At 43.3% G+C, this 19215-nt stretch overlaps 3 protein-coding genes across 4 annotated transcripts in view; all 3 read right to left on the reverse strand.

Annotated features, from left to right (window-relative positions):
- The window catches only part of LOC113019455 (deleted in malignant brain tumors 1 protein-like), a 616212-nt gene that overhangs the window by 381009 nt on the left and 215988 nt on the right, over positions 1 to 19215 (reverse strand). The window lies entirely within an intron of this gene.
- On the reverse strand, positions 3329 to 4305 carry LOC113019490 (histone H1-like). Its single transcript, XM_026163250.1, has one exon. The coding sequence runs from the start codon at positions 3896 to 3898 to the stop codon at positions 3545 to 3547; it is 354 nt and encodes a 117-aa protein (XP_026019035.1). The 5' UTR covers positions 3899 to 4305; the 3' UTR covers positions 3329 to 3544.
- On the reverse strand, positions 12167 to 19070 carry LOC113019482 (ceramide-1-phosphate transfer protein-like). Of its 2 annotated transcripts, none has more exons than XM_026163235.1 (6): positions 18630 to 19070; positions 17350 to 17414; positions 16611 to 16792; positions 14157 to 14313; positions 13727 to 13923; positions 12167 to 13631 (listed from the first exon to the last, which is right to left on the reverse strand). In XM_026163235.1, the coding sequence occupies exons 1-6, from the start codon at positions 18736 to 18738 to the stop codon at positions 13403 to 13405; spliced, it is 939 nt and encodes a 312-aa protein (XP_026019020.1). In that variant the 5' UTR covers positions 18739 to 19070; the 3' UTR covers positions 12167 to 13402. The 2 variants fall into 2 exon arrangements, with proteins under 2 accessions (XP_026019020.1, XP_026019021.1); XM_026163236.1 differs by lacking the exon at positions 18630 to 19070 and adding an exon at positions 18320 to 18377.

Raw genomic sequence — 19215 nt, forward strand, 5'->3', positions numbered from 1 at the left:
TGCTGTTATCACCACCATAGCTTCTGGTTCCTGTGCTTTCACAGAATCATGATGTCATCCTCGAACTCCTTCTACGCTGTCGATGGAGCTTGGCACGCTCCCCTCATCCTACGAGTTTTCATGTTCCAACGCTGCTGAAGGTTTAAGGCAGAGCACGTCGTACACCTTAGTTGTCTTCCTCAGCGTCAATATTGAATCTTTCATTTTATTTAAAATCTTGCTGTGGGAAGTCTCCTCTTGATTTCCTGGAAGCTTAGTAGCACAGCTCTCTGTGTGATGTCTGCTGTGCTGAAGATGATCTCTGATCCTCCTGAAGCCTCTCTCCCATCTTGTGGACGATCCTCTCCTCTATTTTGCAGGCAGTTTCATGGTCCTTGCTGTGGCTCCAAGGTCTGATTTCATGATGGGCCCCAATCAGCTTGATCTTTGACCTCAACCACTGCCTGGCTGTCAGCTATGCCTGGAATGGTTCACGCTTCTCACTGGGCCTCTGAAGATTTCTCAGGAGATTACTGCTGCACCTGTATTTCCTTGCTAAGAAGAAAAACTTCTATTTGGAGAGCATGTCAACAATCATCAAACCACATTCTTTAGTTCAGTGAACTTCACTTATAGGCCATCAAAGCCTCATCTGAACATGGGTGCACCACTTGCATAGGTTTAATATTTGTAAATAAAACGGCTAATCACACAAATCACTGCAACAATAATAGTAAACATTGTTTAATGTTAATCCTTGCACTCCACCTCTTGACGCATGGACACACCCATGCGTCAACTCACCAAACCTGGATTCCAGTCTTAAAGAAAAAGATTAGCTAGATCATATCCCAGGCAACATCAGGGCATCTCCTCCCCTGGAGCAGCACCACCCTGGACCTATAATCCTGCAATGAAAATGTTAGTGTGCATATTAAGTTTGCTTAACACCTGGCTCTCCCAGGAGCCTGCATACACACCATCATGGCCTGGAAAACAAAATCTGGAAGTAAAATCAAACTTCATACCTGTAAACAATTGTATCATAAGGACAAGAAGCATTCAACATCAGCAAGACAAGTGTCATGTGCAGGTTTTCTCAAATCAGTAAACTACAATTATTTTCATAAGTCGCCTCAGACATGGATCATCCCATGTACTCAGGCAACATTAATGTAATCGGTGACTGCTCTTAAGCAAAGTCACTCCGCTCATATATTACTATGGGCTCAAAAGTGGCCAGCTAATGAGCCCATATCAAACTATCCCAGAAACACTGTATCTCTTATTTGTTTTACTCATGTCACTTGTCCGGTTCAGCTGAATCTTCCACAGCATTCTCAAAGAAATTAACATTAGCAACACACATTGACTGTAGTCAGACAGAGGTCAGACACAGGTCAACAGGTTCCAGAGGTGCCATAAAAACACCATAAAGTCAACCCTAGCTGTGGAAAGAAGTAACACCAGTTCTCAACACAGGAAATTTCACACAGGTTATTCACATTATCAAAGTAACCTTCACATTTTCCCATCAACACAATGCAACAGCATCACCACTCATAACCTGTAAACACAGTTGTCCTCACACATAAACCCAGAAATCCTGTAGTAGGAAAAAACATCAACCAGTTGTCCTGGTATAAATCGCATCATCAATTCACATGAAGAACTGGCATGCTGTAAGAAAAGAAAATGCAAATATTAGCGCTCGCGCAGGCGTATGCATACTTTGTCACAGATATCTCTGTGAGCAACTCAAGCCTATGAATAACACACCTGATAAATGCACAGACACAGAAAATGGCATTTAAAAGGTTAAATCATCATGCAACCTCGAGTGTTGCTGTCATCTTTCTGCTCCTGTAAAAGGAAACACATGGGTTCATCTGCACCTTTGTCAGGTGGGGGTTAGCTTCACACAATCATGTTCAGTCAGTCAGTCAGATATTTTAAAATTCTTACTCATTCACTCAGTGGTTCCTTCTTTTGCTAATTGTGGAAATTATCATCGCATTCGTTTCCACGCTCAGCAAAACGACGTTATTTCAAAAAGAAAAATAATTTAGACTGGATTTCCTCGTTGAATCCTTTTTGGGGGGGACTCTCATTTCCTAATTGTCCCAAATAAGTGGCTTTCTCCTGAACCCATTTTAAATGTGGAGAAACTCACTTGCAACAATTTTCTTGACGACGTGTAACGCTTTTAATTCCCGACTTGCAGATCTGCTCAAAGAAAAGAAATTCACAAGCAAAAATCAGTGCTTGTTCAAAAATGAAAAATGAAAAATAACAGAGATTATCAAACCAAACTCTCAGTGCACTGTGAAAGTATCAAAATAAAAAGGCCTTGTTAAGTCATGACACAAGCTCCTCATCTCAGGAGGGTAAATCATACCATTAGCATGGTTTATCATACCATCATACTAATCGGCAGGCTCAACTTCACAACAAAAGAAAAATCATCAGCTAGATTCACTCCAAACCAACCATCAGCTGCACAACACACAACATAATCCTAATGTCTTATTAGCTATGAGTTTAATTACCAGGTCTGTGTTCTTCACTCATTTAGGCCACAGATCTATTTTATTCAGTTTTCCTTTTTTCCCTTCATCATAAAACATGTGACATGCTGTCATGCACTTCACAAAAGACGTTTGTTCTGACGTATTCAGAGTTGTGTATCTAGATACAGAATTCACTCGCACATCAAAGCAGGAAACTCAGTGTTTTAGAGTTTCCACTCAACACACAACAACTCCAACACATCTCATTCACTCATACTAGAATTCAGTCACCTTTCATTAATCTAAGAACGATCAACTAATTTGCATATCAGCTATTAACTCACTAAGTTGACAGGACGACAGAAAAGCATGTTCAAAATAGTATCACAAAAGACAATTCCCCTCATACAGTAAATCACTTATGCTGCATTAATCAAGCAGGAAGCTTCTCCCAATTTACTATATTAACGACTAAATTTATTGTCTGATCACTGGTTGGTCAAACCAGGATTTTTTTTTTTTTTTTTTCCACAAAAGTTAAATTGTTGTCCTGCAACTTGTAGAGTCAATTTTTTTCTTTAGGATAAATTCAGCATTTGATAACAAGTGTCTGCTAAATTGACACTATTTTAACACTGATGAAAGATAACAAGCTAATTTTCATTACATGTGTTTGTGTTATTAGGCAGGTCTAATGCATGTCTGTGGAGCTGCATATCCAGCAGAGCATGTTCTTAAAGCTGCCTTTCCTACACACTTCTCTGCTATTATTTAATCATTTCTTAACTAATGTGCTATGAGTCTTCATGAGTCATTTTGTGTTTGGAATTGTTAGTAGGGTTAATGCATGTTCTGCTTGTGTGTGTGTGATTTTGTATATGTTTCTATTTTCGCAATGTTTCAGACTCCGTCTCAATTTTCCAACTTAAGCAGTCAGTTTTCTTTTCCCCAGGTTTGCTAACCCAAATTTTGATTTCCCACATTAAATAATTCCTATGTGTTCTTACCTAGTCTTCTCACTCAGTTGTCCTCTCACTCTTTTGTCCTCTCCTACTTCAACAGTCCCGGCAGTTCTCCTTCAGCTTTGTCCTGTCTAGTAGCTGAAGTGCTGCTGCTGCCTTCTTGGGTGACTTCTTAGCAGCTGCTGCCGGTTTCTTGGCTTTGGCCGCGGCGGGCTTCTTGGCTTTGCTCTCAGTAGCCTTGTTCATCTTGAAGGATCCGGAGGCCCCGGTGCCCTTGGTCTGCACCAGAGTGCCCTTCGCCACCAGGCTCTTGATGGCGGTCTTGACACGGGCCTTGTTCTTGTCCACATCGTAGCCTCCGGCAGCCAGAGCCTTCTTGAGAGCGGCCACGGCTTTCACAATCAGCTCGCCCACGCTGAGGCCGACCTTCTTGGGCTTGGAAGTCATCGTCTTCTTCTTCTTGGCCTGAACCTCGGCGCAGGGCGCAGGGCGTGTTTATGATGGAGCCTTTCCCACCACAGCGCTGGCACGTTGAACGCATCATGAAGGGTCCATTTCTTTCATGTCGCTAGCCGCATGTGGCTTGCCCGAGTCACTCAGTCCTTTTTGAGCATTTCAACATGCTGCCGCCGCAGACCCTGGCCTCAGATCCAGCAAGTTTAGCGCGCTGATCTCCAAAAAAGTCCCGAAGGCCAGAAAGACGTCAAATAAGTGTCTCGTGCTGAGAACTCAAACAAAAACTCCTCTTCACGCTGCCATCTTGCTCGCCCCTCCGTGAAATTCAACCAATCAGACAGGAAGATGGGTTTGCTTTCTTCTTCTGCTGCTGTTTATCCACATTGCTGCTGCTTTGCTGGGACTTTTTGTGCTCAGGACTTGCTGCTGTCTCTTTATCATGTTATTGCTTTGGAGCTGCATTCCTTATCTTCAGGGAGGAGTGAGCTTGCTTGTGAGGTTGAGAGACACATGGTGCTGTAAATAAGTCAGCCAGAAACTTGGCCTGCATGTTTCCAATGATGTTAAACTATAACTTTCTTCCGACCGCTGCATGTGGAAAATTGATTCAGGTCTGCTTTTCACCTGAAAGTGACAAACTAAGACATGTTCATTATTATCATCACTGCTTAATCAACACACATCTCTCTCTCTCTCTCTCTCTGTCTGTGTTTGTGTGAACAATCCTTTCTTAAAAGCAGAAAATGACATTGTAGTTGTTTTTCGGCTGATCAACACAAAACCTTTTTCCTATGATTATTTCTCTTCGTCTACAATGTAGTAATTTGTCTCTTTTTCACTCTTTTTTTTTTTTTCTTCACAATAGCTGGTGGTCTGCAAAATCACCGCTCTCACTCACAATCAGAGGCAATCACTTTTGCACAGTGCACAAAAACACTGTGACGTCAGACACATTCACACTCACTTTTTCATCTGCATAAATAAACCATATGGCTGGAGATATGTGCCATGGTGATCCATAAGCATGATCACCAGTTTATTTAATTATTTTTAATCCAACAAAACAAATAAACAAAAACATGATGCTGATGCTACACACACACACACGAGTCAAGGTGCAGAAAAACTGCTCATGGAAACACTGCACACTCTCTGTTTCCCTCTCTTTGAGTAGTTCTCAGACAGCTCTTGATCTGATAATGTGTAGCTTGCTCATCAGCTCAAAAAACAAAAACAAAACTGCAACGCGACATCACACAGTAGTTGCTCTGCCCACAGTGGCAAAGTCTTACACTTACATATTCAACACAGCTTCTCCATCATGTATTTTTAGATGTTTCATACAGGGTTGAGCATATTAGTGGTTTTCACAGGTGTGCTCCATATCTCAACAATGGCTCATAACAAGACGACAGTCTTTCACACAGGTCAAGTGCCTCTATGCACTTCATGAGTTTAAATATTTATCTATATCACTTCACCTCACATGTCATTGTACTGAATTTAAGCAACCACAAGCTTAATGTAGATTACTTTACAACTATCCACCTCAATTAAATCTATGGTCTGGCACACAGGCTGCTGTCGATCAGGGCAAGCTAAAGAATAAACATTGTGTCAGCAAGGGGTGGGGGGAAAGCCATTCACCAGAGCATATCTCAAGTGCTGCTGATGTGGGCTGGCCTTCTCCACAGCTCTCCAAGGCTGGTGTGTTTTCTGAAAACTTCTAACATTTGAATCTCTTCCATTTATAAGCCTGCGATTAACCGCACGGCTCAGGTCCGCGTGACCGCGCTCGCGTGAACCCGCGCAGCTGTGGAGCCGTCGCTCTCTCTTTTTTTTACATAAATACTTTGTGCTGCCAGGAGCAAAGTCCAGCACAAACGTCTGTCTCCCTCCGACTCACTCTTGGTTGCTTAGAAACCCGTGATAACAACAACAGTCGGTGTCACAGACCACATGTTCTGCTCCGCGCACACAACAACAACAACAACGACGACGACAATGACAACAACACAAAATAGGCCTACTGTCCAGCACAATCTGGACCCCGCGGAACTTCTCAACACCCCACTGAGCGGTGGAGAACTCACTACAGTACCCCACACAGCGGTCTGTATTTCGCCCCACTAAGACGGCGAACCAAAAAAAGTTCGAACTGCGCAACTCTGCGACTTAATGCTTCTGTACAAAAAACCCCACTGAGCGGCCTTGTACATCGCCCCACTTAGACGGCGAATTTTAGCCCCACTGAGCGGCCACGGGCAACACCCCACTGAGCGGTGAAGACGTAATTATAGCTATAAACTCTTTTTTTTTTTTTTTTTCTTACTTGGTGTTGCTCATTGCGTGTAGCATCAGTCCCGAATCCCATCAATCTTCGTCCATCGAGGAGAAAAAAACAGACGGCTAATCCACCGGCCCGATGACGAATTCTCACGCCTCAGGACTTTGTTGCAGGACCTCTATAAGTCCTGGCTGACGTCAGTCTTTCGGTGTGTCTCTTTTCCCCTCGGTGAACGTCGACTCTAGGGATCCGGCTCTCGAAGGACCAATTAATGATAGGTTTATAACATAAACCTATTCGCTGGAACGTTAAGGACAATCTGCTACGCAGCAAAAGCAAGACTCAAGGCACCAACGTTCTCTGGTTACTCATGCATGAGGGAGACCTGGCTGGAGCCAAGCGTCGTTCCACCACTTGACCACTGTCAGACTCTCAGCCAGGTTTCCTCACAGCACTCCTTTTATTGTGGTTACATGAATATGCATAGGGTCATTAACATATAACATCTTACATAGGTATACATGTGAACAAAGAATACTGTGTGTGTGTGTGTGTGTGTGTGTGTGTGTGTGTGTGTGTGTGTGGGGACTGCTGATCAAAGGGTCAAACATCCTTGGTCAGGAAGAGGGTAGCCTCCCCCTCACCCTAGATGGTTCATCCTAGATAACACGGTGAGGAAGTCCTGCAGTTCATCTAAACAAAGAGCACCTAGACTAGAACAGACGTAGCTACGTTAATCCTACCATAAAACAATAAGACACGGTATGACCTCTCATGCTCCCAAAGTGCTGTCTAATACACACAAAGTTTGCAGACTATCAAGGATCAAAACCTCTACCAATCTACAACTAATTACAAAACTCTAAGCATATATAAGTAAATATTTCTAAGCATAAATGACAATCAACAATACAAATCTAACACACTATACAGGTCATCGGATGTTCAAGATGGGCTTTACGTCTACCAACAACTGCTCACACTGCCAAACCAATTCACCGGACAATTATATCCACGCTCTTTGGTTCTGTCCACCAGTTCAGAAGTTTTGGCGCGAGATATGTGAGGACTTATCGAAGTGTCTGAAATGTAACATTCCAACTTCCCCCTTAGTGTGTTTGTTGGGCAGCTTAGATAATGTCACTTCAGAAAAGAATATCGCCCATATGGTTTTCACTGCCCTATGCATAGCCAAGAAAACAGTCCTCATGGACTGGAAAAATAAAAATAATCTTAATTCTAACCAATATAGAAATTATCTATTAGATTACATTAGTCTTGACACAGCCTCTGCCACCACATCAGATCAATTGCTCTGGGCTCCTTTGATCAGCTCCATCACCTAGTGGGGGTGGGGGGTCATAGTTTGGTCCCACCTTCACTGTTGTGATTGGTGTGGGGGTAGGGACAGGCTTAGGGCGTCGGGGGGTTCCCCGGAGGCATCTTCCTTGGGGGGCTCAACCCGGGGTAGCGGTCATGTCCAGTTAGGGGCTCTGTTGGCTCTCATGTGACTGTTTCCTCGCGGCTGCGTGCAGCGGGGCTAGGGGAGGGTCTGTGCTGACGGACGTGGGTTACTGACCTGGTAGCCTGGCTGCCCCTGGGTGGGTCCGGGATGGGCGTGAGGTTCTGGGGGCGCTCCGTCTCTGGGCTGGGGCCCGGGCCGGGCCTCGGGGGCTTGGGTCCTGGTTGGTGTGTTGCCGGGGTTGTGGGCGGGTGGGTGCTTGGGGGCCCACCCCTGGAGCAGGGTGCCGCTGGTGCATCGAGCCGCCTGGGGGGCTCTTCAACTGGTGGGGGAGATTGTCACATCTTGCAGGAGCTTTCCTCTCCTCGGGAGCTCCCTCTGCAGGAGGGGGAGATACAGGAGAGGTGGAGGAAGATCTCAGCCTGGGTGTTTATTGTCTCATGTAGTCTGGAAGATGAGTGGATGGTGGGGTGGGTGCAGTTTTCTCTGTGGTGGGGTTGGGTGGACTGTCCCGGGCTCTGTGGGGCCGGGAGGCGCTGCGGCACTGGGCCCCGGTCTGGATGGGCCTGGGCCCCCTTTCCCTGGCGGGTCGCGGAGTATGGGGGTGCCTACTGGGGTCAGCGGGGGAGCTGGCCCCAGGGAGGGGTCACCTGCCCCTCCCTTCCTTCCCTCCCCATCTCCAGCTGCCTCCCTCTTCCCGCTCCACCACAACCACCCACACATGCAGGGCCTTGGAGTAGGGGTATGTCACCAGGGTGCAGAGGAGGCTCCCCCCCCCCCCCCCCCCTGTCCCCTTCTGGCTGCCTCTGCCTCAATTTTATCCCACAACTTAGACATTCACATTACTCACACTCTCATTACACATACATGTAGGATCTTGGGGGTGGGCACGATACACGGAATCCAAAGTACCATCAGGGTGTACACCCCACCCCTGGCGTCGTTGCCCACCTCTCAATTTTAAATACACGTAGACATTGAGGGCTAGCAGGAGGGACCATGCGCTTACCTGCTGCTCTCTGGCAGGTAGCTCCATGCCCTCCTGGGTTTTAAATGCACCTTAGAACACACATGCATCAACACTACAATGAGCGGGTGGAGGGAGGGTTGGAGTCTTCTCTCACCCCCGTTCTCTGCGACCTGCTGGAGCGGGGGGGCTAGGAGGAGGAGTTGGCCATCCGACTGCGGTCTGGAGTGTGGGGCCTCCCTGCTGCTGCGGAGTCGGGGCGGTCTGCCTCCCCCCACCGCAGGGAAAAGGGTAACACCACCTGGGTCTGGGTGCAGTTCCCCCCTCCAGGGGCAAGGGTACCTAGACCCAGTTTGTAGAGTACGCTTGGGGAGTGTGATCGTGTGTCTGTCTCCACGTTGGTTGAGTGTGGCCCCCCCACACCCTCTAGCAGATCATTACATGAAGGAACCTTTTAAAAAAACAAGCGCGTCCATGCTCACAGGTGTACACACGGGTGATCACACCCACAAACTACACCCTTTTTGGCTCCTACTTCAAAGCACACTGTGTTCTGTTGATCTTATGTGCTGCACAATAATGTTTAATATTTAGTATTTACAGTCATATTCCCATGTATCATTGTGATGCTGTTTATTCTATTACTCTTGTTCTCTTCTGCTTGTTTTCTTTTTTTCTTTCTCAGCAGGTGATCCAGGTGATTGATATATGCATTTTTTATTTCTTTTTTTTTCTCTGCTCATTCTGTTGGTTTTTGTTTTTTGCCCTTCTCCCCCGTCCCTCTTCTCAGCTGTTTTTCTTTCCCTCTTTCTTTCTCCCCTTCTTTCCCCCAGTCAAGTCTGGCCCGTATTCAGTAAGTGAAAATAAAATAAACAATAAAAGGTGAATCAAATGGACCATTACGGCAAGGCTGGGATGGTCAATTTGGTAAAGTAAATCCGTTGGGCATCTTTCTTTGCCTTTAGACAACAATTCTGATGGCAAAAGAGCCAAACGGGACAGGCAAAAAATAAATAAATAAAAATAAATAAATAAATAAATTTAATAAAAAAATCCATGAATCCACATGGTAGGATTTGTAAAGAATTTATTCGTAAATTAGGGTGGAAAATAAGTATTTGGTCACCTCAAACAAGGAAAATCTCTGGCTCTCACAGACCTGTAACGTCTTCTGTAAGAAGCTTTTCTGTCCCCCACTCGTTACCTGTATGAATGGCACCTGTTTGAACTCATCATCTGTATAAAAGACACCTGTCCACAGCCTCAAACAGTCAGACTCCAAACTCCGCCATGGCCAAGACCAAAGAGCTTTCGAAGGACACCAGGAAAAGTATTGTAGACCTGCACCAGACTGGGAAGAGTGAATCTACAATAGGCAAGCAGCTTGGTGTGAAAAAATCAACTGTGGGAGCAATCATCAGAAAATGGAAGACATACAAGACCACTGATAATCTCCCTCGATCTGGGGCTCCACGCAAGATCTCATCCCGTGGGGTCAAAATGATCATGAGAACGGTGAGCAAAGATCCCAGAACCACACGGGGGGACCTGGTGAATGACCTGCAGAGAGCTGGGACCAAAGTAACAAAGGTCACCATCAGTAACACACTACAACGGCAGGGAATCAAATCCCGCAGTGCCAGACGTGTTCCGCTGCTGAAGCCAGTGCATGTCCAGGCCCGTCTGAAGTTTGCCAGAGAGCACATGGATGATACAGCAGAGGATTGGGAGAATGTCATGTGGTCAGATGAAACCAAAGTAGAACTTTTTGGTATAAACTCAACTCGTTGTGTTTGGAGGAAGAAGAATACTGAGTTGCATCCCAAGAACACCATACCTACTGTGAAGCATGGGGGTGGAAACATCATGCTATGGGGCTGTTTTTCTGCCAAGGGGACAGGACGACTGATCCGTGTTAAGGACAGAATGAATGGGGCCATGTATCGTGAGATTTTGAGCCAAAACCTCCTTCCATCAGTGAGAACTTTGAAGATGAAACGAGGCTGGGTCTTCCAACATGACAATGATCCAAAACACACCGCCCGGGCAACAAAGGAGTGGCTCCGTAAGAAGCATTTGAAAGTCCTGGAGTGGCCTAGCCAGTCTCCAGACCTCAACCCCATAGAAAATCTGTGGCGGGAGTTGAAAGTCCGTGTTGCTCGGCGACAGCCCCAAAACATCACTGCTCTCGAGAAGATCTGCATGGAGGAATGGGCCAAAATACCAGCTACTGTGTGTGCAAACCTGGTAAAGACCTATAGTAAACGTTTGACCTCTGTTATTGCCAACAAAGGTTATGTTACAAAGTATTGAGTTGTATTTTTGTTATTGACCAAATACTTATTTTCCGCCCTGATTTACGAATAAATTCTTTACAAATCCTACCATGTGGATTCATGGATTTTTTTTTTTTCACATTCTGTCTCTCACAGTTGAAGTGTACCTCTGGTGCAAATTACTGACCTCTGTCATCGTTTTAGGTGGGGGAACTTGCACAATCGGTGGCTTACTAAATACTTTTTTGCCCCACTGTATACATTTTTCCCTATATGAAGTAATTCTTTTTTGAGCAAAAAACACAACAAAACAGAGCCTATTACTCTCGGTTTTACTCTCTCATTCTAGTCTAAACAACAGTGTCTCAGTAACTTTCCACTAGAGATGGTCCTCACTTATCTGCATTTTCCAAAGCAAGCGTGAGCCAGAGTCTGCAGCTTTCTACTCCCCAAGGACACATGGTCTAATGCCTTTATTTTTCAGGGCTCTGTCCACTCAATACTACACTATATAACTTTATTAACAAAAAGCATAGCATTATTGAGGCACTGCAAATTATTTAATTCTAACAGTCCCTCCTTTGATCTGCCCCATGGCAGATCAACACTATTAAAAGCCATCAAGCATCATCATGTCTGCTCATGTCCGATCCCCAATAGCCCTGTTTTCCAATAATCCTCGGATAGACCACAAATTACCCAAATAGCTGTAAGTATGAATAAGGAAACCCCAATAAACCTAATACACACTTTCCTGTTCTGGTGTCTTGGGTAAACCACGGCCTGAAGCCTGCCCTGGGGTCCTGCCCTCCTTTTCAGGCTGTTTGCGACCATTGCTGCTGCTGCTCACAGTGCTGTCCATCCTGGCTCTGGCCCCAGTTGGGGCAGTCCTCTCTCCAGTGTCCATGCTCACTGAGGTGAAACCTGGATCGTGTTCTGTATTTTGTCTGTATTTTCTGTATAACTTGTATATTTTATAGTGAAATGCCATCTTGCCATCATCTTAGTGGTAGCAATGAAAAGCAGTTAAGTATTGATAATCAAACAAGGGGAAAAACGCTGGCTTTCAAATAGCTTTCTGTTAATGCTTGTAATAAATAAAAGTATTTAGTTAGAGCACTAACAAAATTCTCCAAACAAAACAAACTTCAGGCCCATAGTTGTCTGCAGTTTTTGTGACCTTTTGAATGAATGTTAAACATAAACCATTGCAGCTTCTTCAGTCTGTTAAAAAGCCTTGACCCTGGAACACGAACCTTTTACCAGTCATGGAAAGTTTTATTACATTTGTGTAAATTATTGTCAACAATAACTCTAATGAAACTTTGAAATCCTGAGTTCTTTCTTTTGATATTATTGTAGCATCCCCGGTTGAAAATGGTTCACAATCCTTTTATTAAACAGCCGTGTATGTGAACACACTGTAAGAGCTACAACATACAGAATAAAAGACTATTAGTAAATCAAACAGTGTGTTACCTTTAACCTTTTGACTTATTCATTAATCACAAATTAATTCTCCTTACCTTACATAACAAATAATACTAAAACTTGTAAATTATTGCATATAACAGGGAAATCGTTGCATCGCTGCCTAAACATGACGAGGTACGTTAGCGCCCTCTAGTGGGTGAAAACTTAGCCTTTATGCTTAGTAGCGGTCAGCAGCTATATGCTCCGTAAAACAACCAAATACATATCTACAGGACAAACTTTGTTACAAACCTTGTTCCCTCATCAACCAGGTGCTAAGAAACTGCTTTCGACTCAGTGTTGCACCTTAATAGCCATTCTTTTTCCCATTCCCGTCCATTAACCATAGAGCACACCACCTCTCTGTGCATTAAAACTCGCGCTTCTGCTATATGGTTTACGCCACTTAATTTACGGCACCTTGTCGCTCTGTGACTTTCAAAATAAAAGCACCCGCTCCAACAATATAATAGTCACTCAACTTTACAAAACACTTTACAAAATATTAATGAGGTCATTTACAATTATTGCCATCTTCATGCTCCTCCTCAGCGAATAACCTTTTTTCATTTGTTCATACAAACCTCTGTTCCTCATGTGTGAAAAAAGGGAAAAAAATCGACAGAATTTTATGTTCCAAATAAACCAAAGATTGAAAAATCCTAAACATGTCCAGAGTCAGAATAGTCTGTAGAATCCTCTCTGAATTTGTGAGGTGAAAGTTTTGTTTTGTTCCTGATGTTTCCAGTTTTTTCTTAGTTTGACTGCTCACATCCATGGGTCCATTGTGTTTTCAGCCAATCCATGATCTTCGTTTAAACCTAATCCATCATGCTCAAACCTAACCAAGTAGATCTACAATTGCTAAACCTTATAGTAGTGGTAGTAGTAGTCTCAAAGTTAGTTTCACACTTTACATTCTTCTCTCAGAAAAATGAGAAAATTCTTGTAATGAAAAAATAGGATTAAATAAGATTAAGATTAAATATTGTGACTGTCTCACAAACTGCCGTGAGACTGAGTTGGCTGGTCAGGGCAGATCCAGCATGCCTCGCTCGGCCAGAAGCTGCTGAGTTCGTGTGTGCACCAGCATCAAGGCGTCGATGATGATGCGCAGGATGGGCGTAGCCTCCTGCTGGTTCTGCACACACACCAGCTGCAGAAAGTACTGTCTGTCGGGAAGGGCGAGGAAGACAAATTCTGCTGCCTGCCGGAGCACCCAGGGGTGGTGTGGGGCCAGCGCCACCTTGTAGGCATCCCTGAACGGATAATAGTATGTATGTTAGTCAGTTTTTACTCTAAACATGAGAGTTTGAGTCTGTCTGAGTACTTAAAAACAGACTGGTGGGGTTACCTGCTCAGCTCCCCCGGCGTTTTGTATTGTCCATTTTCATTCGGTCCTTCAGCCAAACCCTCCAACATTAGCTTCAGCCAGAGGAGGGAACGGTGCAGCCGGAGCAGCGTCCTGCAGCCTGAGTCTGTGCGGTACGAGAAGTTTACCATATCCGCTCTCAACTCCGCCTCCATCATGGATCTAACAGAACGATACGCCTCCAGAGAAAAATAAAACCGAAAATGACAGTGTCACAGTGTGATGCCAGGATTTTGTGAACTTTGACCTCACTATTTCTTCAGGAATGTCTTTGTTACCATTTAAAAACATCAACAATAAACCAAAATGTTAAAAAAAAACAAACAAGAAAATTCACATTTCTTTTTTGGCAGGTATACTAGAACATGGTTTGTGTTAGATGAAAATTTCACACAGTAATCCTCAAACTCACCCCTGTTTTTAATCCAAATGCTTCTGGGGTTTGTAGTCCAGCGGGTTTCCCATTAGCCTCTGCACTGTGTCTGAGTGACAGCTCTCGAATCAGCACAACCTTTTCTTGCACCTTCTGAGAGAAGAAACTGACCATCGGCCCAAGCGACTCCATGAACCTGAGGGCAAAAACATTGATGAGACCCTTCTGTGAAGATAACACAAGTGCTGTGAGAATCAGCTTTCACAGATTTTAGTATTTTTTAAAACTTTTTGTTTTTCCCTGCATCGTCATTTTTAATTTTGGACCTTGGTTTTATGTTAAATTAGTCAATCAAGAGCACATACCTAGAAAACATGCCCCTGTGAGACCACAGTGGGTAGCTGTGGGTAAACTCTGGGGATGTGTGGGTAAGACAACCCAACACTTGTCCAATGCACCCCCCAATGAGTGTGCCCGCACTGGGCTTGCCCATAGAAACATGTGGTGAGTTAAAGCTAACATGTTTTGTCTGATTGATTTTTAAATCCAGAAATGTTACATTTATTAGCATAAAATCAGATAGATGGACAGATAGATAGCTACTGTCCCCAATGGTGGATACTCACATGAAGCATGGCCAAAGTTTTAAACAATGACATCAGCACAAGTAGCTGCCGTAAGCCAAAATCTCAAACTGCTCTAAACACTTGTTTTCTGTGGGATTTCCTTAAATGATCACTTGTGAGCCTTGAAGCCACACCCACAATAAACTTTTCACATTACAGGGAGTGCAGAATTATTAGGCAAATGAGTATTTTGTCCACATCATCCTCTTCATGCATGTTGTCTTACTCCAAGCTGTATAGGCTCGAAAGCCTACTACCAATTAAGCATATTAGGTGATGTGCATCTCTGTAATGAGAAGGGGTGTGGTCTAATGACATCAACACCCTATATCAGGTGTGCATAATTATTAGGCAACTTCCTTTCCTTTGGCAAAATGGGTCAAACGAAGGACTTGACAGGCTCAGAAAAGTCAAAAATAGTGAGATATCTTGCAGAGGGATGCAGCAGTCTCAAAATTGCAAAGCTTCTGAAGCGTGATCATCGAACAATCAAGCGTTTCATTCAAAATAGTCAACAGGGTCGCAAGAAGCGTGTGGAAAAACCAAGGTGCAAAATAACTGCCCATGAACTGAGAAAAGTCAAGCGTACAGCTGCCAAGATGCTACTTGCCACCAGTTTGGCCATATTTCAGAGCTGCAACATCACTGGAGTGCCCAAAAGCACAAGGTGTGCAATACTCAGAGACATGGCCAAGGTAAGAAAGGCTGAAAGACGACCACCACTGAACAAGACACACAAGCTGAAACGTCAAGACTGGGCCAAGAAATATCTCAAGACTGATTTTTCCAAGGTTTTATGGACTGATGAAATGAGAGTGAGTCTTGATGGGCCAGATGGATGGGCCCGTGGCTGGATTGGTAAAGGGCAGAGAGCTCCAGTCCGACTCAGACGCCAGCAAGGTGGAGGTGGAGTACTGGTTTGGGCTGGTATCATCAAATATGAGCTTGTGGGGCCTTTTCGGGTTGAGGATGGAGTCAAGCTCAACTCCCAGTCCTACTGCCAGTTTCTGGAAGACACCTTCTTCAAGCAGTGGTACAGGAAGAAGTCTGCATCCTTCAAGAAAAACATGATTTTCATGCAGGACAATGCTCCATCACACGCGTCCAAGTACTCCACAGCGTGGCTGGCAAGAAAGGGTATAAAAGAAGAAAAACTAATGACATGGCCTCCTTGTTCACCTGATCTGAACCCCATTGAGAACCTGTGGTCCATCATCAAATGTGAGATTTACAAGGAGGGAAAACAGTACACCTCTCTGAACAGTGTCTGGGAGGCTGTGGTTGCTGCTGCACGCAATGTTGATGGTGAACAGATCAAAACACTGACAGAATCCATGGATGGCAGGCTTTTGAGTGTCCTTGCAAAGAAAGGTGGCTATATTGGTCGCTGATTTGTTTTTGTTTTGTTTTTGAATGTCAGAAATGTATATTTGTGAATGTGGAGATGTTATATTGGTTTCACTGGTAAAAATAAATAATTGAAATGGGTATATATTTGTTTTTTGTTAAGTTGCCTAATAATTATGCACAGTAATAGTCACCTGCACACACAGATATCCCCCTAAAATAGCTAAAACTAAAAATTACTTCCAAAAACATTCAGCTTTGATATTAATGAGTTTTTTGGGTTCATTGAGAACATGGTTGTTGTTCAATAATAAAATTATTACTCAAAAATACAACTTGCCTAATAATTCTGCACTCCCTATATATTGTGATATAGTTCTATTTTTATTTTTGCCTGGGTGGCAAAATACGCTTCCGTACTAAAAGGCCTAAAGTAAAACAAAAAGGACACTTTTTTTCAACTGTGAATCATGCAAAGTCAAAGAATAAGAGTAATAATACTGTCGAGCTGTTTGTGTACTTCAGCAGCTGGTCCCAGCTCTTCAGATATGGCTCCAGCAGGATATCTTCGTTGTTTGCCAGGCTGGATTTCAGGTACAGCAGCAGATGTGAAGCCTGAAATGACTGGCCGGGGCACTCCTTTACGAGGGACAGGGCTCCATCTGGCTCCGCCCACTGCTCAGGGGCCCATGGAGGCTCCGGCTAAAAGAGAGAAACTTTTTTTTTACTAAACAACAAGATAGTTACTGTTATCATGATCATGTTAGTTTCTCTTTGTTTCTCTTCTTCATTTCTAGTCTCTTCATGATAGACTTTGTATTTGCGTTCACATGTCCTTAGTCAGTTTTAATAATTTAATTAAAAATATAGCATTATATATATTATTAAATATCATTCAAACCGTTCTAGTTTAACTAAAACTATTAACTTTAGGTGAAGTATTGACTAATTTTATGTCCAAACATTTTGTTGAAGAGATATTAATCGAAACTCTCCTATGGCAGGCTGTACTTTCCAGCAGTACCAGTTTGTACTGCATGATGGTGCAGCAAGTCACTGTTAGCTTTATTTCACCAGGTATGTCTTAAAACAGACATTTGTATTCATACAGGTGTTCTGGAAAAACAAAACAACAGTCCTCTAAGAAAAATTTGATTGGATCACTCAGAAGAGCTTTTTAAAGGTTTAGATTTTTTGTGAACATTACAGGTTTTTATTTATTGTGCAACTTACATGTATATAAGTGGAATTAATCTTACCTTCTGGTGGTAAAAACTCAAACATGGCTGCCAGGGGCTGCCACAGTCCCGGACTCCACCCTGGGCTGAAACAAACAGATGACAAACCAACCAAACAAAACTCTGGTTAGACAAATAAGATGCAAACCTCATCAGCTGTGACTCATAATAATTGCAGAGTTAATATATTAAATGATTGCATTTGGTAATAAAGTTGGTTAAAAAGAAGCAATGTTCAGTTAACATTATTAACTTTAGGATTTCTGGTAATGTAGTTTTGATTTTAGAGTTCATCATATGTTTATCAATGTAAAATAAAAATATAAAAGTAGCTAGTGCAGTGCTTCCAAACTCTAAAAATCTAATGTGCGTTATTCTTACTTTTTTTTAAAATTTATTTTGGGACTCGTAGAGTAGCTCTTTTATTTATACTGGGCTTTTATACAGCCCGACTTACACAATGAGCTCACTTTCTTTTGACTGGCCAAATTCTGGAAGCCTGCTGAGGGGCAGCTGAAGTCCGCTGAAGTCTAGTTTTCTCTCTGTCCACACTTTTTCTAAGTAGCAGGGTATTTTAGGCTGATAAAAAGCTAGGAAGACAGCTTTACCGGATAAAATTGTAAGTTAACATGAGCTTATCTGTAGAACATGTTATCATAAACAAGTGAGTTAAGGTTAGCTTGCTAGGGTTAGGGGGTACCTTAACTCACTTGCTAACATTGATGCTAAAATTACTTTATGAAGCCTTACTAACGTGATTATTTACTGAGGGTTATTTTTCCCCCCCATAAAAAGTAAGCCAGGCAGGCGTTTATCAGATCAGTGATTCTGGCTGATATCAGCAAACATTAGCTTACCTGATATTATTTGATACCAATAATATCAGTTAAGCACTTACTGACTAACCTTAGCTTGCTTGCTAATGCAAATGATACAAAAACAAAGCAACAAAACCAAACACAAACTATCTCGAGCCTCCCTAAAAACTCACCTTCACCTGATTGGCCAACTTCTGGAAACCTGTTGAGGGGAAGCACCCAGTGCTTTGTAAACTTAAACAGAGTCTAGGAGTGAATTTTTGCTTCCCGAGGTTGAATTTATATACTTTCAACTCAATATTTGATACTTTGACCATATAAAATGTATGGTCTTTCATATATCTGTATCTAGTTATTTATGACAGAATAAGCAGAATAGATCATCTTTAAGTGTCTTAACACTACTTGAGCAAATATACTTTGTTACAGTCTATGGTAGAAAATAACTGAGAGTTGGAACCAACAGTGACGAAGGAAACTCACGCAGCCAGAAAGAGCTGATGAAGAGGAGCAGAGCCAACATGGCCGACAGCAGCACGTAACGAAGCAGCGGTGTCCGTCTGAGGAAAACCATGGTGACCAAAACACACATACACGCACACACACACACACACACACAATCAGCCAAACCACACAGATTTGCCTGGGATCCTCACTTTTTTCTCACACAAATTAAAACACGCACACATCATCTACCGTTACTTCATACCATGCTCTCACTATTAGTCACTCTCTCGGGATCAAAGGTCGCTCACTCCCACAGGTGTAAACACACGGGGACAACCTTTGCTCCTGACCTTCTTTGTGTAGCAGCTTATCTTAGCCCATTTTATCTTAACCGCATGTCATCCGCAGAGCTTTGCTGACTGAAACCTGCACTGATCAGAACTCACAGAGACAGTTTTTTTTATACACTGATTGGATCTTTTTGCAACAAAAAAAAAAAAAACCCATCAACGCTGACCAGGTGATATTTGTGTATCTCAGAAGCTGCAGAGGAAGCTGGTGGTTCTCAATGTCTTTTACGGCGATTATACTCACCGTTCTTGCCCTTGGTACAACAGTGCTG

Source organism: Astatotilapia calliptera, chromosome 3, assembly GCF_900246225.1.
Source record: "Astatotilapia calliptera chromosome 3, fAstCal1.2, whole genome shotgun sequence".
NCBI classification, from domain to species: domain Eukaryota; kingdom Metazoa; phylum Chordata; class Actinopteri; order Cichliformes; family Cichlidae; genus Astatotilapia; species Astatotilapia calliptera.